The sequence below is a fragment of the Pezoporus wallicus genome, unplaced genomic scaffold (assembly GCF_028554395.1).
Source record: "Pezoporus wallicus isolate ANWC-B61680 ecotype Strahan unplaced genomic scaffold, APGP_CSIRO_Pwel_v1 contig_7892, whole genome shotgun sequence".
Taxonomy (NCBI): Eukaryota; Metazoa; Chordata; class Aves; order Psittaciformes; family Psittacidae; genus Pezoporus; species Pezoporus wallicus.
Window position 1 is genome coordinate 174276 of NW_026641897.1, and position 25739 is coordinate 200014.

At 46.7% G+C, this 25739-nt stretch overlaps 1 protein-coding gene across 1 annotated transcript in view; it reads right to left on the reverse strand.

Annotated features, from left to right (window-relative positions):
• Positions 1 to 3292: 3292 nt before the first annotated feature.
• SEC31B (SEC31 homolog B, COPII coat complex component) overlaps positions 3293 to 25739 on the reverse strand; it is a 34037-nt gene continuing 11590 nt past the window's right edge. The window contains exons 11-27 of the mRNA XM_057425742.1: positions 24843 to 25073; positions 23393 to 23467; positions 22723 to 22797; positions 21706 to 21814; positions 21119 to 21297; positions 20314 to 20440; positions 16048 to 16193; positions 14705 to 14878; positions 13775 to 13972; positions 12912 to 13125; positions 12194 to 12520; positions 11597 to 11635; positions 8815 to 8870; positions 7450 to 7596; positions 6915 to 7031; positions 5875 to 5946; positions 3293 to 5180 (exon numbers count right to left, since the gene is read on the reverse strand). Of these exons, the coding sequence (XP_057281725.1) occupies positions 5001 to 5180; positions 5875 to 5946; positions 6915 to 7031; positions 7450 to 7596; positions 8815 to 8870; positions 11597 to 11635; positions 12194 to 12520; positions 12912 to 13125; positions 13775 to 13972; positions 14705 to 14878; positions 16048 to 16193; positions 20314 to 20440; positions 21119 to 21297; positions 21706 to 21814; positions 22723 to 22797; positions 23393 to 23467; positions 24843 to 25073 (2466 nt within the window). The 3' untranslated portion in view covers positions 3293 to 5000. The remainder of the gene's footprint in view (positions 5181 to 5874; positions 5947 to 6914; positions 7032 to 7449; positions 7597 to 8814; positions 8871 to 11596; positions 11636 to 12193; positions 12521 to 12911; positions 13126 to 13774; positions 13973 to 14704; positions 14879 to 16047; positions 16194 to 20313; positions 20441 to 21118; positions 21298 to 21705; positions 21815 to 22722; positions 22798 to 23392; positions 23468 to 24842; positions 25074 to 25739) is intronic.

Consider the following 25739-nt stretch of genomic DNA (forward strand, 5'->3'; position numbering starts at 1 on the left):
ATGTCAATCTGGCGCAAAAACTGCAGGAAACAATCTTGGCCCATTCTCAGGGAAACCTGAAACTTTCCCTTCACACACAAATCGTCAGCTGTTTATTCACAGGTTCTTATTAACACAGTGGCCTAGCCCTCGGTCTCTTTTGCATTTCTGTCAGCAGTTCCTCCATCGACATGGTTTAGTGGTGGTCTTGGCAGTCCTAGGGCAACAGTTGGACTTTATGGTCTTAAAGGTCTTTTACGACCTATCTGATTCTGTGATTCTGTGTCCCTGTGGTGGGAATGCATCCTTGGACAGGAAAGCAAAGATGTGGCGAGAGCCTGTCACTTAGCAGGGAAAGCTCCAGCACGGGCTGGCTTGAGGACCACTGCAAGGCAGAGGACAGCTTATACCCCCATACCCCTCTGTGCCCACCATTTCATGGCCAGCTGGAAAGGTAAGAAAAGGAGAAGATGTGGAAGCCGTTTCCCATTTCCTTCTCACTCAGCACATCATAGGGACAGTACCAGCCCATCCCTCCCCTGCCGACAGTACTGCCCCACGCGTTTGCCTGTGAAGGCCATGGCAGAGCCCAGGACGTGCCCACTGGGCGCAGTGCCTCCTGTCGGCCCAGGGGCCGCGCGGGGAGCGTTACAAACACAAGCCCCACCGCCGCACGCTCCCTTCTCTGGGCGAACACAGCGACACCGCAGCTGCAAAATATGCTGACCTCAGCAGCAGGTCGGGGCCGCAGGGTCCCTCCTCCCCGGCGCAAGGAGCCCCGAGCGGTAAAAGCCCTGCTGCCATTGTGCGGCAGGATTGGATGCTTCCATGTATTCATTTCGGTTTAATGAAGGCGCATTCCTCAGAGGAGAAATATTTACATTCAGCTTCCCAGGTGGTCACCTTCGCCCAGATGACACACAAACAGGCAGCCCCCCGCTCCCTTTTCCAATCCAAACCTCTTTAGAGGGCTCGGGGAGGAGGGGAGCAAGGGGAGGGGGGCTGCTGGGTGGAAGCAGAATAGAGAAGGGAACAAAATGCTAATAAATCAGCCAGCCAGCCCTTTTCCCCTCCCCTCTGTGGAGTCAATGGAAAGTGTCATTTCACATGCTAATCCCCCTCCGCTCTCTTCACAACACCTTTTCCGAAAAGTGTTTGGGAAAAGTCCTTGTGGCCCGTTTACAGCTCCCTGCCGCTTCGGATTCCTTCTTGTCTAAGGCCGTGGCCCCCGTGTGGGTCTCTCCCTCCAGCAGGGCTCCTTACAAAAAACATCTCAACAAAGACTTTGGAGTTCATCAGCCTCCCACTGAAATTCACAGCTGCTGAACAAACTAATCCCCTCTCTTGGCCTTTCTTCTTTTCAATGGGTTCTTGGCTTCAAAGACACTTTGGGAAAGGACTTTGTGGGGACTCACACTGCTCCCTCAATAGAAGTTAGTGCAAGCATTATCTTCAGAGCAAGTGGCTTTACAAACAAATACTGCCTAACAATCTCTGCCCCTCCAACTCCCCCAAACACACACAAGCCTAGCCTGCAGACATGATGTTATCAGCAACAGGATTAGAGCTCTGTTCTCTGTGCCCAGGGATCTTTCCTACTGCCCCCCCCTCCCAGTTCTTTGTCAACCCAAAGGCCTTCTCTCCCAACAGAAATGGTTTCTCTGTCGAGCTGCAAGGGGATGCTGTGGTAGCATATGCCCACATGGGAGGAGGCAATGCTGATGAGCTGCTGTCCATAGACCAGATGCTGTTACCAGCCAGCTGAGATAGTGCTATAAACAGAGGAGAATTTTCCAGCGGGGTTTGCAAGGACATACACTGCACCATGGCCACCAAGCTTCCACCACAAGCCTCTCAAAGACCCTCGAATGGGTCACCTTGCTTCCCCCTTCCTGGTTTCCCTGCTAAGAGTTTTAGGGACAGTGCTCTCTGGGGTAAACCTGAAGCAGAACTGAGCAACAGGAGGACAAAGGGGCAAGCGGGAAGGACTCACAGCAAAGGCAGGATAAATAGCCAGTCTCTGCACGAGTCCATGGGTAGCAGGAGCTGTGTGTGCTGGAGGGAACTAGAGTCAAATGCATCTGAGAAATACATGGAAAACACATGCTTATTTCTCAGCAGTACAAGTGGCCTGAGTTAAAGGGGGGGGGCTGGAATGCACAGGGTTCTATAACTGGATCCAGAAAGGCACAATCTAAGAAATACCAGGCTTGTTAAATGATCTCAGAAAGCTAGGACTTCCCTTATATACTTGTTAAGCAAATGCTACCTCCAGGGCTACCAGCTCACCTGTGTTATGACCCCTTCTGATGCTGTACAAGTGCTGCCTTTGAAAATCAGCTTCCATCTTCCTGGTGGGGGACAGCCAGGAAGCCAGACTGGTTGCCAACTACTCCCAGACCAGGCTGCAAAAGCTCCTCCTTACACTTGGAGTTTGCCTCTGCCAGCAGCAGAACTAACAAAGGCTGGTCTTCCCTTAATGCGTGTGCTGGGTCCATAACACCACAGAGCTCTCATAAGCCCTGGTTCCTTCCCAGCAATAGCCCTTCAAATCTTCCCCATCCAAACAGGCTTCCTCAACCTTTACTTCCTCCCATATCCCCCAGCCACAAGCCAAGTAATACAATCCTGCTTACTTCAGAGTTTCATGAGTGCTGGCTGACAGCAAAAAGGAAACAAATTTTTTTGAGATTAGTCTTTTTGCAGAGCTAGTTGCATCCCCCCAGCTAACTTAGTACTGATGTTCTATCAACTTCAGCCTTCTTACCTGCTTGAAAGAGCAAATAAAATCAACCAACAGATTCAGAAGTTATTAACTAATTATAAGAACAGACAATTCAATGGTATAAACCTGATTTCCACATAGGTCAAATCCTTGCCCTAGCATAAGTGGCATGGCTTCAGTGGTGTAGCACTGATTTGCAACAGGAAAGGATCTCATCAAGGGCTCTGTTTACTTACTGACATACTTTCAACTCCCAAGTGTAAAATCCCCAACACTGCTGTAATTCCCCAAGGGAGCCTCAGCCATTGCATGGACCTTGTTTCTAATGAGATGAACAGTCACAGCTGAGGCAGGTGATCTGGAGAAGATCAGTTCTCTGATCCTGCAGCCTTAAAGAGCAGGTAAGGCCTGAGGTCTCACCACACTAGGATGGTTGCTGCCCACCTCAGCAAAGCCCAGAATCTGGCTTACCCCACACCATTCTCAACTGCCCACCTCACCAAAGCTGAGAACTCAGCTCTCAGTGGGTGGCCCTGCACACTGAGGGAAGTCCCCTGTAGCCAGAGGTGAAAAAAAAAGCTAGCAGCATCACAAAACACAGCTTTTATTTCACTGTTCTGTAATCTCAGTGCATCAAACCGCAGCAATAGAAACACAGCGGCAACAAGGAGGCACTTTGACCTGGAAAGGACAGAATGAGTGTGTCCTCTCCCTCCCTTCTCTGATTCTCCTCCATCCTAAGTCTCATGGTAGAGCAGGCTGATTCGTGTCACTGAACCACAGGCCCACGATGGCATTATCACTCAAGCAGCAAGCAGAGGAAGTAGGAGCTGGCTGCAGCCAAAGGTTGGGAAGAAGCCTTGCTCCCAGCTAAGGCCCAATGGTTACGCTGCCTGGTAAGCATGAAAGAGGGTCAGAGAGAGGAAGACAAGGAGGGAGGAAGAGAGGGAAAGACACACACACACAGATATGCCCTAAAATCCCATCTGCCTTTCCAGATTTCTTCCCCACAACCGATATGCTTCACTCGTCTATTTTACCCCAAATGGAAAAGTCACAGTGATGAAAAGCTTCAGCACAGCTATATCCTTGAGACCTAACAGCACCACCTCCTGCAGCATATTCCCACTACCTTTGAGAACCACCTTTGCATGCATCTGTTACTTGTAGGCAGAATGAATGCACCACTCTTGGAGCAATGAGCTGTCTCTTGCTCAACTCTGGGCTAGTCAGAGTAGCTTGAGGGGATTCTTATGGGATCTGAACAATCCCTGCTGCTCTTACAGCCCCTAAACTACCTGAAAAGCCCAATGTAGGAAGCCTTTAGATAACACCAGCTGGCAAAAGGGCAACTGTGCTAACATAAAGGAAGTGAAAAAGGCCAAGAGCCAGACAGGATGGCTTTTAGCCCAACAACCAGATGTGACTGGCTCTAGGGAGGAGTGCACAGAGCAGCCCAACCTGCTAGCATTCCTGAATGGGAGAGTCCCAAGAGCTGGAAGGGGGAATCAACCCTGGGCCTGAAACATAAGGACTCAAGCCTGCAGCTTGAGAATGGTGCCATTTCCCTAGAGGGGAAAAGATATAAATGAGGGGGGGATAGAGATTATACAGGGGTAAACAGGAGACTCGACTATGAAAAGAGAGGACTCGGTGAAGAATAGAGAGTACACCAAAGCTAGCCCAGAGCAGGCTGGTAGTTAGCCTTAGTTGTAGTAGGGTATAGTTGCAGAGGGGTAAGAGGGTGAGTCAAGGATAAGCATGAAGAGAAAGGAAGAACCAGAGGAGAGATCCTCACTGCAGCCCAACAGAGCAGGGGCACCCCAGCTTAGGTCCCAAGGGCACCCAGCTATCAGTCAGGCAGTTTACACTCCAGCAGGGAATACAGCCTGAGGCTCTTCTGTCTGGTGGTGCTGCTGGTGCCAGCCCTGTTTGTTTCCTAAAGAAAGGTGCCACATCAACCCGGAAAGGAAGGTGTTTCTTCTTTGTGCTGGGGATACAGGGAAGAGCAAGGGTCTCTGTGCAACCTGGACAGCCTGAAATTGAGTTTCCTCAGCCGGGAAGCAGCCTCAGACTAGTAAGAAAGAAAAGAGAGAGAAAGAACAGTCTCCAGGAGTCCCAGGCACCAGTGGGCTGTCTGGAGAGTGGATGTGGCCAGGCATGCTGGCCCAGCACAGTTCCAGGCACTGGTACAGACTTAATTCTCCAGAGTCAGGAGAATCCACAACCTGCAGCATATCAACAGGTGAGGCAGTCCACCAGCTCTCAGTCTGCACTGTTCCAGATGCTCCACACTTTACACATTCAGCTTGCCAGCAATGGTCATGAGGACTTTCAGGATGGGCATGAAACCAGAGACCTCACTGAAACTGCTGCTGCTCACCACTTGGGTGTGAACCAGGAGACCCTGTTGGTAGTTCCTAGCCTCAATGCAGTGGGCAATTTCATGGAGACCCATGAGGATGGTTGGAGAAAGCTGCAGGGAGGGAGCAGAAATGAGTCAGCATGCTCAGCATGTAACACAGGCCCCCTCCCTCCATACCATTCCCTCCTGTTCTTCACCTCATCCTCACCAAACAGCACCTACACAGTCAAGGAAGGATAGCCTGCTTCCTCCCTCGGTTTCCTAAACTAAACATTAATCTAATACCCAGGTTGGGTTACAATGAATGCAGGTCTTAAGTAATGACATTTAGGCATTAACTGAATATCTGATGTACCCGAGGAGGTCAAAGGTCTACATAGCATGGAATCCTGTCTCTGCTCAGGCCTAATATGGACAACCCAGAGAAAGGGTATATGTTAAAAGGATTCTTTACCTGACAGCTATCCCTCCAGCAATTGCCATCAGCAGCTTCAGAGATTTTCAAGCTAGAGGTTCACACTTAACATCTACCCCCAGCTGCCTCTTTCCATCTAGAACTTGTCTACATGCCTATGTGCTTCCTGGGGGTAAAAGCACCCTGCAAATACCTTTCCAGCTTTTCCTTATGCTATGTCTGGGCCAAGGTTAAGGAAGAAGAGATAAGGCTTGGCTGGATTCAAGGTGTGTTATAAGGTTTGGCACTCCCCTAGCTGGTAACAGTGGGACAGACACCAAGGCCCACTACCCAGTGCAAAGGTGGGATCAGGAACCCAACTGGACCACAGGGAATGTGGCATCTACTCACTGCCTGCTCGCGGAGCTTCTCATACAAACACTCCAGCCGCTGCAATGCATCCTCCAGCTTCCTCCGGGTTTTCTGAAGTGAAACAGGTATTGCTAGTTCCACCAGAGCTTCAAAGCCATCTCTCCCAGAACCAAGTTGTTCTCACTCAGTCCCTCCCCCTCCCCTATTCTTTCCACAGCACCTTACAGTTCACTGCATCTCAGCCTGGCTCTGGGCAGCCTTAGGAGCTCAGGTGCATTGCACTGCTGTACTAACCCAGCTATTCAACCTTCATATAAGCCAAGTGTTTAAGCCCAAACCAACAAGCATTTCTGTCCATAAAGGGAACCTTTAGGTTATTTCCCAGAAGTTGCTACACTGTACTCTCAAAAGCACACAGCAAACATGATGAAGCTGCTGCTAATATAAATGGTCTGACTGTGGGATAGCTGTTTGGGTTTGGTGCTCATCCCAGCACCCACTAAGCAGAGGTATTCTGGAAGGCTTCAAGGTGCCCCCAAACTGTGGGAACACTTAGGAACCTAACATGATGCTGCCAACACCGCTTCTCTGCTTCCAGACAGTCTGGCCTGATACATTCACGCAACATGACGTGTATGCCAACAGCCTTCCGGGAATGAGGGTGGAGAAATTACAGTGACTTGGACACAAAGATCATCTGGCTTTCTATTCCAGCCAGGATATCTCAGCTTTTCCCTCTAAGCTCTGAGGATGACTGGTAATACCAGCTCTGCAGGAACTATCTATAGATCAAGCTAGTGGAAAAGGAAGCTGAATAGCTTTGCTGTTTCTTCAGCTTTCCTCAAAGAAAAGAGGCAGAGAACAGAACCATTGCTCCAGAGAGGCAATAAGCAGCAGTAGATAAATGCTACAGAATGCATCTCAGTTCCCAAGAGATGGCCAAGCCTACAGCCTAAAGAAAGGAGAAAGATGGAGATTAACTTGGTTATAAGGACAAGACTCTTCCTCTCTTGCCCCAGCCAAAAGTGAAACATCTGTGAGGGCAAAAAAGTTAAAAGATCAGAGAACGGAGGACTTACTGGATCAGTGGCGACAGCAGAGCAGCGCTGCACCAACCCTTCAAATGTGGTCTTCAGAGCTTGGTGCTCAGGGGGCACTTCCTTCCTCTCAACCTTCTCCACGGGTAGCTGGTGATACTGACAGAGAGAGAAGCAGCTGAATAAATGCAACAGGAGCATGAAAGGCTGGAGCAGGTAGATTCCCTTCCTGCAACTATGGACAGAAATAATCTCACCCCTTCACAAATCCAGAGAATACCTGGAAGTACGGAGTTAAATTATCATCTTCAGACTGTGGTTATAGCTTCAGGCCTCTGGATTCTCAACACCCAGCAGCCTGACAGCCAATCTGGCCTCCCTCCCTCTCTCCCAACTATACCCAGGTGTCATTTTTCCACCCTAGCAATTCATCTAACACACAGGCAGAGGTGTCTTATAAGGGCTGGGGAGCAACATAAGCCCTGCAGCTGCCAAGTGATAAGAATCTCAAAAGCCGAGTTGTTTTGCACTTGACAAGGAGCTGGTAACTGGGGAATGCGCCACTTTCCCTGGGTACCTGCAGGCTGCCTTCCTTCGGTGCTCCTGGGGGTGACTGGCCAGATTCTTGCAACCTGGACAGCTGAGGATGGATCCCTTGGGGCTCAGTGGGCAGACTCATTACTGGAGCTGTGATGGGGGCTGGAGGAGTAATTTTCTCAGGCAACTGCCAGCAGAAAGAAAGAAAAGAAAATATCAAGAAAAAGTCCATGCAGAAGGGTCAGTTACACTCTCCACAGTCAAATCCAACTTCCTTTCTAACTTGCAGAGTGCCCAGTTCTCAAGATGATGTGTAACACATCCCTGTTCTTTCAGTCCCCTGTCTGAGAGTGTGGGGCCCTCCCTCTTGCATCCGAGATGAACAGTCAAAGCGACAGCAAGAAAACTCATCTGGAATTGTTCAGTCAAACAGATACGTTTCCCCTGAAAGCACTGGTCCTCAGAAAGCCGCCTTGGCTCTGCGACGGCACGAGTCCTGAATGTAAAGATTAGCAGCAGTAAAGTGTCCAGCAGAGCAAGTGTTGGGGAAAATCCCACGAGATGGGGGCAGAATCCTCTTGCAAACACTTCATCATGCCCCTGCTAAGCCAGAGAGTCAGGATAGATTCACTCCGACAGGGCTAGATCAAAAGGAGATGGCTTTAACAAGAGGCTAATCCTGTTGTAGTGAGCACAGCCTGAAGCAGGTTCCCAGCTATGCTGCCAGAAAAAGGGTGAGAAGTCTGTTCCTAGATAAAAAAGAGGAGTGGGGGGTGGGAATGGTGCCAAAGAAGCTTCTTATCACACCTGCCAGCAGTGATAGAAATGGGTTACTGAGAGCATTGCTGCAAAAAGCTCAGCTCACAGGTCCTCCAGTGCAAACACTATGAGGCAGAGAGCAGTAGGAACAACATGGCAGGCAGCTCACAGCTACGTCTGTCCCAGCTTCTTTCAGCAGAAGTGCCTTATCAGTCAGCATCAGCATCTGAGCGGTATCACTACGGCTCTCACTGTGCCGAGGGGAAATACTGCCCCCAGCTGTCAGGTGTGAAGTAAGCGTGATCTCCCCAGCCATGATCAAAACTGTTGTGTAGGCAAGGGGATAAGATTAAACCCATATTTCTAGAAACAAATGACTGGGATATAGTCAGCCTGGGAAGTAACGACAGATGATGCAGCATCACAGATGATAATCATGTTACAAAACAGCCACGATGGAGAAGAGCATGCAGGTTTGGATGGCAAGTATCAAGATGACAATAGACTCCAGTCCTGGCTACATATGTAATGCAGAAGTAGACAGACCCCTGTAGAATGAGACCTGCTGAGTGTAACAGGGAACATTTACAGGAATGTATCTGTTGCATGGAGCTCCAACACTAAAAGACAACCAGAAAAAGCTCACCTTTTTCTTTTGAAGGCCTGCTTTTCCAGCAGTAGAATCAGTCCAAGATTCCTGAGCTGCCAGAAGACAGAACAAGACACAAATGTCAGACTTAGAAGAGGTGGCCACAGCAACAATTTATAGTTGCTTGCATGGTTTGGAACTTCCCTCAGCAAAAAGGCCCATGGTTCCAATTCCCCCATCATTGACCTCTGGACCATTTCAACTGAGGCTCAGCTCATAGGCCCAAGAACTGCTCTTGCTTCCCTTTCTCCTTTTTAATTATATTCTTGGCATTACAGTATGTGCAGAGCCATCATGAGGTGATGTCTGATCATACCGAACAGGCACACACCCACTCCCACACAGAAAGCTGTTTCACAACTATCTGATGCTTTCTGCATCCTGCACAAGCTGTGGAAGACACAGAATCTGGGACTATGGCACCACAGTGTTAGGGGTGAGAGAGGGCTTCTCACCAACACTCACAGGAGTGCCTCACAGTAGCAATCTACAGCAATGCAAGTTGCTGTGAGAAAGGGGGTAAAAGTTAGGGTGGGTTAAAATTTTCCCCTTCCAAAATCATGTTCAGAATAAAGATTAGGAAAATTTGCTGGCTTCCCAACTAGAATAAAATAGACTTAACCAGTAAATGTTTTGGAGCAGACTGCTCTGTGGTACCTAGCCTCTAACCTTACTCTAGGGAATTAAAAATCCATCAGACAAAATAACATCAAAAGAATTGTGACCACGATTCATTGTGCAAAGGTCAAATTCCAACTACCTTGTTTGCTGATGTCCTGTAAGGAAGGGTATCTGCACCTCAGGACAAAACCCCAGTATTAATAACCTCAAGCCCATGAGACAAGCATATCTGTGAGAAAGTGGCATAATTCTAAGGGGCAATATCAAAATTGCTGGAGCTCAGTGGCACACTTAATGAGCCACTGATCCTGAACTGAGCTTTAAAAATCACAGGGGAAAGATGCAAAAGGTGTTTCATTACTTTAATTACCTTTATTATTAAAATTCTGGCAGCCTCTTTTTGCCCTCCCTTTTCCCATGATTTCAAGACTTGCTCTCTGATGAGTCTGGATCAGTAGTTTAATTAATTTCTAGCTTGGGGATTCTGTGCCCTAGAACTCTGCTGGCCCCCACTGAGCCTGTGGCCTAGCAATCCTTGGCACTATTCCAACCCAGTGACACTTAGAATCCTCACAGGAAACAGCTATTTAAATTTTGGTTTTTAAGCCAGGCACTTAATCATCAGACACAAGACAAGAGGACCCTGCTTCAGTTTGCTGGGATGAAACTCTATCTTGCCTATACTACTTGTGAAATAGGATTTCTCACCAAATCTGAAAGGAATGCCCCATGGCAGCAGTCTCCAGCAATGCTGGTCCTAGAAAGAACAGGACTGTCACAGACTGGAGTCAGGGATTACCCTGGCCAGAAAGGAAATCAGCCAACATGCTGCTGCCCTTCACCCTGTCCCTGACGCTTCCCAGGAGCATGGGATTTCTGAAAGTGGAGATCTCTCTTCATTGCACTAGTGAGATTGTGCTTGTGAGGTGTTCAGATCATGTTCAGGAATTTCCAAAGCAAGCAAGTTTGGCCAGTCAGACTGAGTGATCTTACAGTCTCTTTCCGGGCTAAAGTACCCATCAAAACCATAACAATAATAGCAGGCAGGAAAGTACTCTGATGGAAGGCAGTTTGCACTGCTGATCTAGGCATGCCATATGCTGCCATTAAAACTAGGGGTAAATGCTGCCAGAAGGGAGCTTCCCAGCAGTGCATTCCCACAAGGCATCTTCAGCCTGAGCAACTGCTTGAAATCCTTGGCATGGAATCATCCTTCCTTTAACAGGGAAACATTAGGGCCTTTAGTTTCTCTGCTGAAGGGACAATTCCCTTTCTAGAGTCCCACTCCACTCAGCAAGGCTTGCTTGGTGGTGTTAAGTGGCTACTGAGCACTCAGATTTCCTCAACAAAGCTGAGACTCCCTAAATAATCTTTTGTGCCTGGCAGATGGTCTTTGGCACAAGCAGCAGTCACTTTGCAGAGACAGCCCACCAAGAGCCTTACCCTACTGACAACACAGACTGGAACATCATGAACTCTCCATCATCAATGAACCAAAGGAGAGAAATCAGTACAAAGCACCAGTCAGAAAAGTTCTACAGATCAGATACTTCCCCACAGATGGACTGATTCAAAGCCAAACCTTGCCCTGTAACTAAAGTTAAAAGGGCTTTTTATCCCCTTGGAATAGCCCCCAGATTCTGCTTGGGAAGCTCTATTCCACCACTGCTCATGCTGGGACCCACTTCTTTCAAACCACCTAGAGAAAGCATGAGCTCAAGTAAAGCCATGCATAAGGCTGGGAGTGTAACAGGGAGAAAACAAGAAATGAGTTACAGCCACTGGCCTGTTCTTTGCCTAGAGAATCAAGAAAGGAAAAGAGGCTGCTTTCCTAAACTGTTGGCCTAGCAACTGCCTGAATGGGCGCAGACACTGAGAATATTCTAATTTCTCCAGGACTGGGGGAAAGTAGAAAAGAAAGGAGCTAGAACCTAAGAGCACAGCGCTTTCATTCTCACTTCCAGCTGTCACTTACTAGTCCTCAGGACAAGTATGTCCACTACCCCAGCTGTAGAACTCCCCAGGCATGCAAGGATACAACAAACAGCAATAAGCATGCATGCATGCACACACAGTAAAACGTGCACACCCCTCCACATTTCACTGGAAGCAGCAACATAGCCTCCCCAACAGGTCTGGAGGCTTCTCTAGGTACTACCTGCATGATCCACGTGCGGATCTAGCCAAGGGAAGAAACCTGAAAATCAAGGCAGGGTGGAAGAGTCATCATCACCAATAGCTATTACTCAGCAAGTAATGTCCCTGGACTACTATCCCTAATAGATTTTCAGAAGGAACTTGTCCAGCTGTAGCTCAGAGCCTTTGCGTATAATCCCCACAGGTTTCACACTGTGGGATTTCCTATCCTTGGTTAAACACAGCGCAGCAAGGGATTCCAGTTACATAAGCAGGGGCTAGATCAGCAGTCATTCCCCTGGAACCACGACCCTTGCAGTCAGAGTAGATGCCTCTGGAATGGATGACTACTCAGGGTGCACTGAGGACCTGAAAAGACAGCATCTTGTAACCACAGCCTGAGGGACAGAGCAGCTGACCAGTCTGAATGAAACTCATCACTGCTGTGTTTTACCACCACCACAGCAAGACTCATCACAGTGTGTCTGTGAGGTTATCCTCAGCACCACATCCAGCCTTTATGGTGACAGACCAGACCTCAGAAGGTCCATGTCCATTATGTACTCCAAATTCCATCCAGGAGTGTCCTGGTCACACAAATCACGCAAGTAGTACTTACCTGTAGGAGGAGGAGGAATGCTGGCTGCTGGCAAGGGCTTAGTAGATGGAGCTCCAGGACCTCCCTGAGGGTAACCCATATTCATGGGGCAGTTAAAAGGTGCTGAAGAGAAACCTAGAAGAGGCTGGCTTGCCACAGGGAGAGGACAAGCTGCAGGAAGCTGAGACGATGGGACTGAGGCTGGAGTGAGGAGGGCAGGTCCAGGTGGTGGGACACCAGGAGATGTCATGGGCATGGACTGTCCTGTCAGAGAAGGCTGGCTGGGGAAGGAAGCTGGACCAACAGGTCTGATTCCCGCTGGTCCAAATGGCTGAGACTGTGATACAGCTACAAATGAGAAAGAGAGGGTATCAGCATCACTTATTTAATGTGTGAACTACTCCTGACGCTCTTCTTCATGCTATTAAGCCTTCCCTTCTCCAAGCTATACCCTAGAATATCCACCTCAGGCGTATCCCCCATAACCCATGCTACATCAGTCAAATTCAGTCACAAACTTATTTGTGGCTTTTCCACCCCATATATGCTTAATATCAGTGAACGTGCAGCAACCATTGCTAAAACAAGATGTGTCAGAAGCACTGAGAAGCCTCTCAGACAGCTGTCTTGTTCTTCACATGTACAATAGGCCTGTGAGGAAGAAAGCAGAGCCATCCATGCTGAAGGCTTTAGTCTAAGAAAAGCTGGAAAACAGACATGACCATGAGACAATGCTTACCTGGCCCTGAAGCAGCTGCTGGGATGAAGCCTAAGTTGTACTGTGGGTACAATGGCCCTCTGGAATAGACATTTGTCTGTGGACCCGTGCTGACTTGGGGATGAGCAACGTGATGAGGTGTCACAGACATTGCTGGCACTGGCTGAGGCGTGAAGAGGGAAGGCACTGAAGGCTGAGAAGGTGCTGAAGGGGCAAACGATGACTGAAAGCTAGGCTGCAATTAAAAAAGAACTTGTAAATGGATGACACAGTCACACACATACACACAGAAGCAGACACACTTTATATCTCTGTCACTTTCTCAGGCATGAGAAGATGATGCTGCTGCCCTGGATGGACTGCATCAAAGGCCTTTCCCACCACATAACTTGCTTAACAAGCTGGGTATCACATTCTTCAGACTATTCTCCAGCTCCCAAAAGGGTCAGTCCTTTTGGGTTAGCCAGTTCCCATACAGTGATTTTCTGGAAGCACAACCAGAGGAAATAACAAAGGAACAACAATGAAGTAACAGAGGCTGAAACAAAACTTCCTGAACAGTCTTCTTCACAAGAACTGAGACTAATTTTACTGATATGTGAGTGAGATGGGTGTAGGAGTGTGAACCACAGTCCCATTCTTCCTCAGTATGTGAGATCTCAGCAGACCACTACATGTAACAGTCTCCTCCAGTGACTGCATGTGAAAAGCTGCCAGACGGCCTGCTTTTGGATTATCAGAGAGCTCATGTTTGCTCCAGTGAAGGGCACCACGATGAACTCCTCCATGTGTCTGTGTCATCTCATATTACCTCATATGCCTTCCACAACTCAGTAGCCTTCATCCCTCTCCCCAAGCCATGAACACCTGAGTTTAATGCTTACCTTCTCTGGATGTCTGGGGCCTGTTTTGTGGGCTGCCCTGTCAGTGATGGAATCACCTTTGGCTGCTGGAGATGTGTGTTTAGTCACACCAGTCACACCTACATTGACACGAGTGTAGGGAAAAGGGGGTGGCTGCTGATCACGCACATTCTCTCCTTGAGCATGGAAAAGCCGGTCTCGGAGCTGTTGGATCAGAAGCTGAAAAAAACTATGCTTTAGAAGTGCCTTGAGATCCTCAGATGGAAGGTGCTGGGGAGGCATTCAAAGCAGACCCTAGCCCAAAGTACTGAGCATCAACCTGCAAAACTAACCACTTCTCCAGCAGCCACCAGGGAATAAAAAAAAAAACAAAAACCAAACCCAAAACCAAACCAACAGAACCCCTCCCCCACAAACAAAGAGGAAAAACCCTGAACAAACAAAAATAAAACCAAACCAACCAACCAAAACAAAAGGCCAAACAGTCTGGGACATCACTTGCCATATTCCCAGGCAGATGAAGACTCATCAATCCATCCCTGAGTCTTTAGAGCATCCCCTTTCCAACTCCTACCTACATTTGGGCACTAGACAGATTTGTTTCAAACTAAAAGGTGACCTTCTCCCATTCCCTTCTTCTACCAGCTGGTTTCAGGAATAGATGCAGCTTCTCTGGAGAGCTGCTTCCCAGCATTGTTCTACAGGAACCATTTTACAATTCTATGGCTCCCTTCCTTTTCCCTAGATCAAAAGCACTACAGAGAAAACGTAAATGAAGACAAAAGCTAGAAAAAACCCAAACCCAAAACCAAACACATCTCTACTCTCGAGTTACCATAATTAAGGTGAAACCTTAAGTCATGATGCATGTCAAAACCCAGGATCTCTCATACAAAGTATCATTTTTCTTCCCGTACTACTCCTTCCCACAACAACCTGTTTCTCACTCACCTCTTTAGAGCTGCTGGGCAGGTAATTCATTGCGGCTGCCACACATCCTTGTGATGCCAGGAGACTGGCATACTGGGTGATTCGTTCTGCCAAGACAGGGCCTGGTACTGGTACTGCTGTGCCTCGGAGCATCTCAATGGACCTGCTCAGCACCATCACTTTCTCTATGAGATCCTGAGTAAGTCAGGAGGAGGATAAAAATAGACCACTCAATCTGACTTGCTTTGCTGGTCCATCTCATGCTGAGACAATGCCAGATGGCTCTCTCCATTTTTAGCTGACATCAGGTCCAATGTGACTAGAAGTTACTCTGCCCCAGATACTATCACTGATCACCATTTCTTAAGGTGCACTTTGCGGAGAAAAACAGAAACCAGGAAACAAACCCTGACACTACTACTTGTATGGTAAGGGAGAAAAAGATAATCAGAAGCCACAAGGACATTCAAATCAACTGTGAACTTTTCAATAGGAAGTTAACTCCAGAAGTTAAAAGCTATGAGCTTGGAACAGGAAGGATTAAAACCATACCAGAAGAAATTCACTAGGAAAAACTACTATTGTTGACAAAGGTCACTGGCTGATAACTGATAACTGGGAGGAGGCCAGTTTCAGACATAACCAGGAATGCTGGAGATGCCTTTTTGTTGCTGTTACTTACTAGCCAGGTTGCAAACCCAAGAAACTCCGTATCAGAGGACATTATGTGCAGATACCTGAGTGGAAGACTTGTCTAGACCATTCTAGGAACTGATGGACAAAACCTGGGTTAGTGACTTAGTCAGGACTGGCTTAAGTGTAATAGGTAAGTAACAACACTGACTGAAGCCCTGATTCACCTGCAAGCTGTGACTTCCCATACATGATCATTCTACTTGCAGTAGGAGTAATGCAGTCTAGACTTTATTTTGCCAGAGGCTGTTCTGAAGGTACAGTCAGATAACTGGAGCATTACAGTTAGACTTGACAAGCACTGCAACTGCAGTCTCAGGCAACTTACAGTAAGAAAACAGGTACTGTCTAAACTTCACTGACTAAAAGGAAGCTCAGAGATTACATCAGTATAGAAAGACAGGAAGGTGAGCTGTAAATCTGTCCGTGGCTGGATTTATGTGCAATCTAATCACTACTCCCTAAATAATACAAACTGTAAATGTTTGAAAGTGAAAGCCTCCTTTAGATGTAAGCCCATAACCCAGGCTAGAATGAGATACCTTGGTGACTACAAACAGGTCTTTCACTGTTGGCTGGAAGCCAAATACTGTTTGATGGGGTAATGCAAACAGATCAAGGCTACCAGAATAGCCTAAAGAGGAGCCAAACCAACATTATAGCACCTGTACCTGCAGGGCAAGGGGTGACGAAGTCTCATGGTTTTTTACCCAGCATTCCACCAACCTCTCCACATTGCCTGATGAGATATAGCAGAGACAGGCATCATTGGATAGGGCCGCATCTCCCTCTGACTCTAGGCGGGAACCTAGCATGTCTAGAGAGGAAGAAATACAGCCAACATTTAACACACTCTTTCTGAAGAGCTTGTTAACCCCAGTGCTCATCTCTTAACTATCTTACTGTGGCTTGACATGAAAAGCTGTTGACAGTTTTGGATCTGCACCTAATTAGAATCATAAAATCATTTAGGCTGGAAAAGACCTTAAAGACTGAGCCTAGCCAAAAACCTAACACTGCCAAGTCCCACTAAACCATGTCTTTAAGTGCCACATCTACACGTCTTTTAAATACCTCCAGGGACAGTTACTCAACCACTTCTTTGGGCAGCCTGTTCCAATACTTGATAACCCTTTTTAGTGAAAAAAAAAAAATCCTAATATCCAGCCTAAACCTCCTCTGGTGCACTTTGAGGCCATTTCCTCTTGTCCTATTGCTTGTTACTTGGGAGAACAGACTGACCCCCACCTCACTAGAACCTCCTTTCAGGCAGTTGTAGAGTGATAAAGTCTTCCCTCAGCCTTTTTTCCAGGCTAAACAACCCTAACTCCCTCAGCCGCTCCTCGTAAGATTTATGTTCTAGACCCTTCAGCAGCTTTGCTGTACAATTCTTGGATAACACAGAAAAATGGACATCATTAAGGAATCCCAAAGACAACTTGGTTGAAAAACATACTTTTTTATATATCTGCCAATTTCTGTGTGTCTTTCCAGATGGGAGACATTACTGTGGGGATCTGTTACAGACCGCCTGATCAAGAGGATTCTGTGGATGAAGCACTCTATAGACAGATAGGCACAGCCTCACGCTCGCAGGCCCTTGTTCTCATGGGTGACTTCAACCACCCTGACATCTGTTGGAAGGACGGTACGGCCCGGCACAAGCAATCCAGGAGGTTCCTCGATTGTGCAGAAGACAACTTCCTTCTGCAAGTAATAGAGGAGCCGACAAGGAGAGGTGCCATGCTTGACCTCATACTCACCAACAGGGAAGGGCTGGTTGGAAATGTGACGCTCCAGCCTTGGTTTCAGCGATCATGAGATGATCGAATTCGAGATCCTCAGGACAGTGAGAAGAGCATGCAGCAAGCTCACTGCGCTGGACTTCAAGAGAGCAGACTTTGGCCTCTTCAGGAACCTGCTTAGTAAGGTTCCATGGGATACAGCCCTAGAGGGCAGGGGGACCCAAGACTGTAGGTTGATATTCAAGGATCACCTAATACAAGCTCAGGAGTGTTGCATTCCAACTAGAAGGAAGTGCAGCAGGAGGGCCAGGAGACTTCCTTGGATGGATAAGGAGCTGCTGAGGAAACTTCAAGGGAAAAAAGAGGCTTATAAAAGGTGGAAGCAAGGACAGGTGGCCTGGGAAGAACACAGGGATGTTGTCTGCGAAGCTAGGGACCAGGTCAGGAAAGCTAAGGCCCAGTTAGAATTAAACTTGGCTAGGGATGTTAAGGATAACAGGAAGGGATTCTATGGGTACACTGCAAATAAAAGACAGACTAAGGACAACGTGGGCCCTCTCTGGAAGCTATCAGAACTGGCTACATGGATTTGGAGAAGTCTGAGGTTCTTAATAACTTCTCTGCCTCAGTCTTCACTGGTAAATGCTCTGACCGCACCACCCAAGTCCTGGAAGGCAGATGCAGGGACTGTGAGAATGAGGACCTTGTGCCCACTGTAGGAGAGGATCTGGTTCGAGACTATCTTAAGAACCTGAATGTGCACAAGTCCATGGGTCCTGATGAAATCCATCCACGGGTCCTGAAGGAGCTGGTGAATGAAGTTGCAAAGCCACTGGCCATCAGATTTGAGAAATCATGGCAGTCAGGTGAAATTCCCGACAACTGGAAAACAGGGAAATATAACCCCCATTTTCAAGAAGGGGAAAATGGATGATCCAGGGAACTACAGACCAGTCAGTCTCACCTCTGTGTCAGGTAAAATCTTTGAGCAGATTCTCCTCAAAGGCATGCTAAAGCACATGAAAATCAACAAGGTGCTTGGTGACAGCCAGCATGGCTTCATTAAGGGGAAATCCTGCATGACCAATTTGGTGGCCTTCTATGATGGGGCTATGGAACTGATGGACAAGGGTAGAGCAGTTGACGTCATCTACCTGGACTTGTGTAAAGCATTTGACACTGTCCCACATGACATCCTTGTCTCTAAATTGGAGAGACATCAATTTGATGGATGGACCACTCGGTGGATAAAGAACTGGCTGGATGGCCACATGCAAAGAGTTGTGGTCAATGGCTCAATGTCCGGCTGGAGACCTGTAACGAGTGGTGTCCCACAGGGATCGGTGTTGGGACCGGTCCTGTTCAATATCTTTATCAGTAACATGGACAGTGGGATTGAGCGCACCATCAGCAAGTTTGCCGATAGCACCAAGCCGTGTGGCTCAGTTGATATGCTGGAGGGAAGGAATGCCATCCAGAGGGACCTGGACACGCTTGTGAGGTGGGCTGATGCCAACCTCATGAAGTTTAACCATGTCAAATGCAAGGTCCTACACCTGGGTCGGAGCAATCCCAGGCACAGCTACAGGTTGGGCAGAGAAGAGATTCAGAGCAGCCCTGCAGAGAAGGACTTGAGGGTGGTGGTCAATGAAAAAATGAACACGAGCCAGCTTCAGTGTGCGCTCACAGCCCAGAAAGCCAACCGTATCCTGGGCTGCATCAAAAGGAGCGTGACCAGCAGGTCAAAGTTGATCCTGCCCTTCTACTCTGCTCTCATGAGACCTCACCTGGAGTATTGTGTGCAGTTCTGGTGTCCTCAACATAAAGAGGACATGGAACTGTTGGAACAAGTCCAGAGGAGGGCCACGAGGATGATCAGGGGACTGGAGCATCTCCCGTATGAAGACAGGCTGAGGAAGTTGGGGCTGTTCAGCCTGGAGAAGAGAAGGCTGCGTGGAGACCTCATAGCAGCTTTCCAGTGTCTGAAGGGGGCCTATAGGGATGCTGGGGAGGGACTCATCATTAGGGACTGCAGTGACAGAACAAGGGGTAATGGGTTAAAACTTAAACAGGGGAAGTTTAGTTTGGATATGAGGAAGAAGTTCTTTACTGTAAGGGTGGTGAGGCACTGGAATGGGTTGCCCAGGGAAACTGTGAATGCTCCATCCCTGGCTGTGTTCAAGGTCAGACTGGACAGAGCCTTGGGTGACATGGTTTAGTGTGAGGTGTCCCTCCCCATGGCAGGGGGTTGGAACTGGTTGATCTTAAGGTCCTTTCCAACCCTAACTATTCTATGATTCTATATATAAATGAAAGAAAAAAATACAAAAAAGAGAAACTAATTCAGTGAAAAAAAAAATCCAACACATTTTTTTCCTAAAGAGGGATGAGAATCTCCACCAGTAGTGTCCAGTATCAGGGACAAATGGCAATCTGGCACTTGTCAGTGTTTAGCAAATGCCAGCAGATAAAGATGACCTGGAGCTATCTCACTATCACCACAACAGCCACGGTCCACCCCTACAATTTGGTCTGTAAGAAATGTCATGTTTTCTTGCATTTCAAGTCATGTCATATTACTTGTATAAACTGCTGGCATTTCTCCAACAGCACTTAGCTCTTAGCTATTCCCATCAGCCAGGAGCAAGTTCCCAGCCAAGCAACATGAGTAACTTCATCAGATTCAGTCACTAGATTGCCCCTAACTCTGACTCTCAGAACAACCAGCTGCTCAGCATGTTGAACTATTAACAGAACTGAGGAAACTACTGAAGTCATCAAATGTTCATTAACCCCTACTTCTGAGCTTAAAAGGGAAGGGAATGTGCTGGAAAGGTAAACCTCTTTCAGATGGAGTGAAGCTACCTGACCTTTTACTGTCAGAGAATCCATTTCTCCTTAGAATGAAATCATAAATATCACCCTTTTAGTGTCTCAGCCTAGTGCCCATCCTGTTTTTAAACATGCTTTTGGTAGAGGTGACAGGATATATCAGTATATATAATTTCATACCATGATTCTCGGCTACAGGTGCGTTTATTATTCTCCTAACACAACAGTCCATACTTAAGTTCCAGCTAGCTGTAATGAGTAAGGAGTGCTTTCCTTCCTCAACTGTATCCACTTCTTTCTGTAAGTACTTCAGAGGTGCCCTCATCTAGGGAAACCATATCAAAACAGTATGCCACATACCACAGAGCTGAGTATAGTCCTCATGCTTTGAGTATGTTAACAAGATGGCCAGTGCCTCCTTCCAGCTCTGCAGATCACATGTGCAAACAATATCTTGCCAGTTCTGTTGCACAATGGAGGAAAGCAGCTGTAAGGGAAGCAGAAGGCCTGTCAATCACTGAAGACAAAGATAAGCTGACTGCTTAAGACCTACAGTGACAGCTCACTTTCAGACACACTTCCCACACTATTACAGTGAGCAACTAGTTCACCATTCCATCAAGTTCCACCAATCCCAGCATCCCAATCTTAACAGCATACAAAACCCAATGTCTCTAAAGAAAGTAAAAAAAGCCCAAGAAATTACTTAAGAGAATACAGAAACAGCTTCACTAGGCAAGACTAAAGATCTGTTTAACATGTCTTGCTTCAGAGCAGCTAGTATCAGTGATGGGGAATGTAGTACTAGGATATCCCAACCCCTGTTGCACTTCCCAATTTGTAAATTAATAAGCTAGGACCTTCCCATCTTAACTGCACACAGGCAGTATGCTCCACAGGTTACAAGCATGGGGAGCTGAAGCTCAAGTTGTGCTGAAGCACAAACCGTTACATAAAAAAAGGATCAGAGAATACAGATATTCTATGTGGGCAACACAAAATTGTCATAAAACTACCAAAAGTAAGTGGTGAGTCAAGAGGAGATGCACAGATTCTGCTGACATTCTACTTCCTGCCAAAGTATTTCCACATCCATTCAGACAAACATCTGCCAAGATATCACACACCTTTCCCAGCTCAGCGGGTACACAAAACTGTCACTTACCACGGAGAGTTTTGTCTTCCGCTTGGCAAAGTAGCGCTTCTGCGTCTCCTTCAGAAGGTTCTCCCCACCAGCAATCGCTAAGATGATGGCATCAGCAAAGCGCTCTGCTCGCATGCACAGCTCCACTGCACTCTCAAAATTTCCCAACAAAAGGGCCTGGCTGATGAGTCCATCTGTATCTACAGAGGTGAGAAGTAGAGTCAACCCACAGGAGCATCATCCAGATGTGCTGATGATGCTTGCTTTAAAGAGCCAGCAGTAAAAAAAAACAGTAACATATAGAAGCCCAGCTAAAAATAAAATAAAATAATAATTTGGAAGCCCAAACCAGATCTTGCACTTCAAAAAAAACCCACTGACTTAACTGCTAGTCCATAATCTAGAAGATTTTCCTATATTTTTAATGGGTCTCTTATCTGGAAGGAGCATGTCCCTGCACAATGCTGAGATACTGTGTGACACTGGGAAGGGTCATGTGTTTTAAAAGTATCCATCTGCTGGAGAGGACCAGGTTCTTTGGGTCTCTAATTTTCTGTTTTTTCTTCCTCTCCTCTTTTCTTTTAAGGGAAGAAACACACTTTATATACCTTCTGTGACAGGAATCTTCAATGTGCTCATATTCTGTGGGATGAGGTTGTCAAAAAAGGCTGAAGAGGAGGAAACAGCAGCTACATCATCACTGGTATTTATCAAAAGCTGTGCAAAGAGCACAAGAGGTTAATTAATTTATTAAACACACAGATCTTGTCCAAAACAGGATTACAGAGTGGGGTGGGGCTGCTCTCCATTTGGTTAAGCATGCTCATATAAATCCAATTTCAACTTGGAAACCCATCATGCCTCCTGTTACTGCTCTATCAACCTGCACAGTTTCACCAGGGCAGCAACAAAGAGCAGTTATAAGACATGCAGTGCCACCAGTATTGCTGGCCAGCATTCATCAACTCAACTTCCAGCTCCTGAGCCAGTTAAACAATTTTGGACAGAACAGGAACAAGCCAAGCAAGTGACACCTGTAACTCACAGGCAGGATTACAGCCATGCTTTGTGCTCCACTGAAATGCAAGACACAATTGTTACCCCTAGAATATCTCAGCCAGTGTTTAAGGCTTGTGAAGACTACTAATTTGAGGACAGCAGTTTTAGGTACCTTAGAGGAGCAAAATTTACAGTACATGGTGAACCAGGCCTTGGAAGGCATCTGAAGATGGACATCCCAAAATCATGTGAGAATACATTTAAAGGACAGAGGTGAAAGGAAAGAAATGCAAAAGAAATACCACAGCAGAAGCTTCACAGAGGAAATCCAGAGTTGAAGCATGAAATTAAGCTGGAGTGAGGTTAATTCTATCACTGAAGAAATCAACACTTGTGAAGCAAGCCTTCTTGCAGTGATAAAAGCCAGGAGTCTGTCTTCATCATTCACTGATTTGTTTTAAAGCCAGCAGGGGCCACTATGATTGTTCAGTCTGACCCCGTGAGTGCCTGTGAACTGCCTTCTGCAATGCTCTCACTGAGCCAAACAATTTTTGGTTGGAATTAAATCTTCCCATTCATTCTGCCCTCCACTGTTCTCTCAGGCTGGCAAGATGTACAGGACATACCTGATCTGGCTGTGCAGCATTTATCACATCTGCCTCAGGAAGGGACTGTGTATCTGGGATCAAACACGAGGTGATCTAGAAAAGTAACAGACATGCACAGACTGAAACCCCTATCTAAGTTACACACCTGGGCGACAAAGCCGCCAAGTGACTGGAAAGCCCTAGGCACAATTCCTGAAGCTCCTTCACCTGTCTGAAAAGTTCTACCTCTCTCTATTCCTGGCTGGCTGCCCATCAAAGGTTATTTATCCTTTTCAGAGCACTGTCCACACAAGGGAGTTTCCTCTCCTGCAGCTCCAACAGTGCTATGCCAGACTGTCCTCACCTGCCACCTTCTTCCTGGTTAAGGAATCCCCTAAGACACAGAGAGCTGGATGCTAGACGCAGCTGTCAACTGCACTATTATTATACACATCCCAGAGCTCCAGCAACTGGAACCAAGACACCTGGGCTCAAGACCCCTTTAATTTGATCCAGCAGAGCTACAGTTACACCCTTATAAGTGCCCACATTTGCTTTTTAATTAGAGATACCTCAGGTGCCTCTCAAGCATCTGAAATGTCTTTTGTGTGCTGTAAGATCACTCACTCATTTTCAGTACGGACCCTACAACTCTCCTGCAGCAGCTTCAGTCCAGTAAAGGTTTCTTTCTATTGTAAAGACCCCATACCTTTTTTTCTAGATCCTCTTTACTGTAGCCCAGCAGCTTGAGGAGTTTAGTCCTGGATTCCTGCTCCAGATTCACCTGAGTCCCAAAGGATATCAAAAAGACAAGAAAATATGTGAAATCTTAGACATCTGCTCACTGTCAATGTTTATCAGCATCAAAGTTTATGACAAGCTCACCTAATGATTAATGGGGGAAAATCTATGTAATTTAAGTTATAATCATGAGAAAAGGATGAAATTCAAATTTGTCGCATACTTAAAACTGCAAATCAGGGCTATAACCGTATGCATACCTAGTGCAGGTGGACATTAATTCCCTGGATGGTCTATGAATTACCAAGCTAATCTCTGCATAGAAACAGTGGACTGATGTGAGTCTGGATGAAACCAAGACAAGGTGCTTGCCTGAACTCCTAGACAGCTTCACAAAACTTAGTTAACTGGCACAGAAGCTCCCTGGGTGGGGGCTTCAGACAGTCCTGGAGATCCCCACAGGCTGCAAGCAACCTAATTGATAGGTTCTATTTGTATGCTTTAATGCATGGCTAACATTCTGCAAGGAGAATTTGTCTCAATTAAGTCCCAGGCTGTTCCTACTACAGGACTGATAAACTGTTCTTGAAGATATAAAAATGGTCGTGCAGGGCAGTCTTTTGTACAGAAGCTTGGTTTGTAGTTTAAGACAATAAATAGTAATAAGTCTTGTATGTGCTAGAGTAGTCTCACAGGACCATAGGCCAGCTGGATTACAATTCACTAGAATGACAGTTCAACATATCTCATCCAAAGCAGCTGAAGACATTGTTGCAATGACCCCTGCAATGAAGACTACTGTCACCACGTAGATAACCCCTGGCTACCCTATTCAAGAGATCTGATTCCCCATGCAAATGTAACACTGTGGAAAAGATACCAATATTGTGCCAAACATAGTCTGCCAATAAGTAAGTGTCTGTAAGGCTCTTCCAAGGCTAAGCTCTGCCTCTACAAGAAAGCGGCCACTCCTCATTACCAAACTCTTCCATACTACCAAATTGTCAACGAAACCATCGTCCTATGTAGGGCTACAGTCAGTCCTCATGGCACCACAGCTCTCTCCCTTATTACTGGGGAATCTCATTGCTTATTTGGACTTTGCCTTGAGAAATAAGAACTCTACAGGTAGCAGGCAGATACAGCCTGGTAGTGGATTGAGATGAGAAAATCCAGTTTAGTACCTTGACAGGAGGTCCAGATGAGTCCACTGAAAAGCCCATTCCTACTGAAAAATAAGACAACCTCCAAGACCTCAAAAGCAAACGCTTTCCTTTGGATGAGTAAGTAAACAGCCTATTCAGTTCCATTTTATATCTTACAGAACAGCAATATAAAGGGCTATAGAGGACCATAATGAACACATTCCACCTCAGGACTGCAGAAGAACTGACCTCTGTGTTTCAAAGTCATCCTACCTTCAAAAAGTTCCAAAGATTCTCATCAAATGGAAACTTGGCTGTCTGGATCTTGCCCTGGCAGTAATCAAGAAGGTTCCCTGACTGCAAGGCCATCTGCAGTTCTCTGGATCGGAGCAGGAATTCAGTTTCAGTAGTGACTTGACTGATGAATACCTGGTGTGGGTAAGTCTGCTGCATATGCTGTCCAGGAGCTTTGGTAAGACCAAAGGTAACTAATTTTCCTCCAAACTGAGAAAGACAAGAGGCAGACACAGTAAGCACTCTTACAAATGAAGGTTAACACAATTCATTCAGCTTTTTATTTAGCAAGGCAGACTCAAGCTCAAGCTGTGATCACAACGAACCCAAACAGTTCAATGTTTATGGATGGTAGGGGCACAGGGAGAGCTCACATCACAAGCCCTTCAGCTAAAAACTGAAAACCATGACACTTGTGTATGTGCTATCAGGCCCAGCCAATGGCAAATGTGTGAGAGGCATAGAGGAAATGTAACCTTTGGAACCATTTGCTCTTTTCTGACATGGAGAGGAAGGCTGCAGTGATAAAAACTATAATGCAAATGTCACACACTAAACTGACAGAGAACAAGTCAAGCCACAGGCCAAAAGAACAATTCAGCCTTTTGATTTAGGAACAAAGAAGTGAAGAAAATTAAATACCTGGATAGGAAGGGGAAAGAGACAGGAGAATGGGAATGCATGTTACAGCCTACAAGAACAGTTTTTATGAATCTTCCTTAGCTTTGTTAACTCCTACTTATAACCTCCCATTCTCTGCTATAGGACTCTCTTGTTGGAAATACATCTGAATGCTGAATGTTGAGCTGCATGGGACCCCATACTGCACCTTAAACAGGCATTAAAACAATTAGTAATGGGAAGATAAAGGTTTCT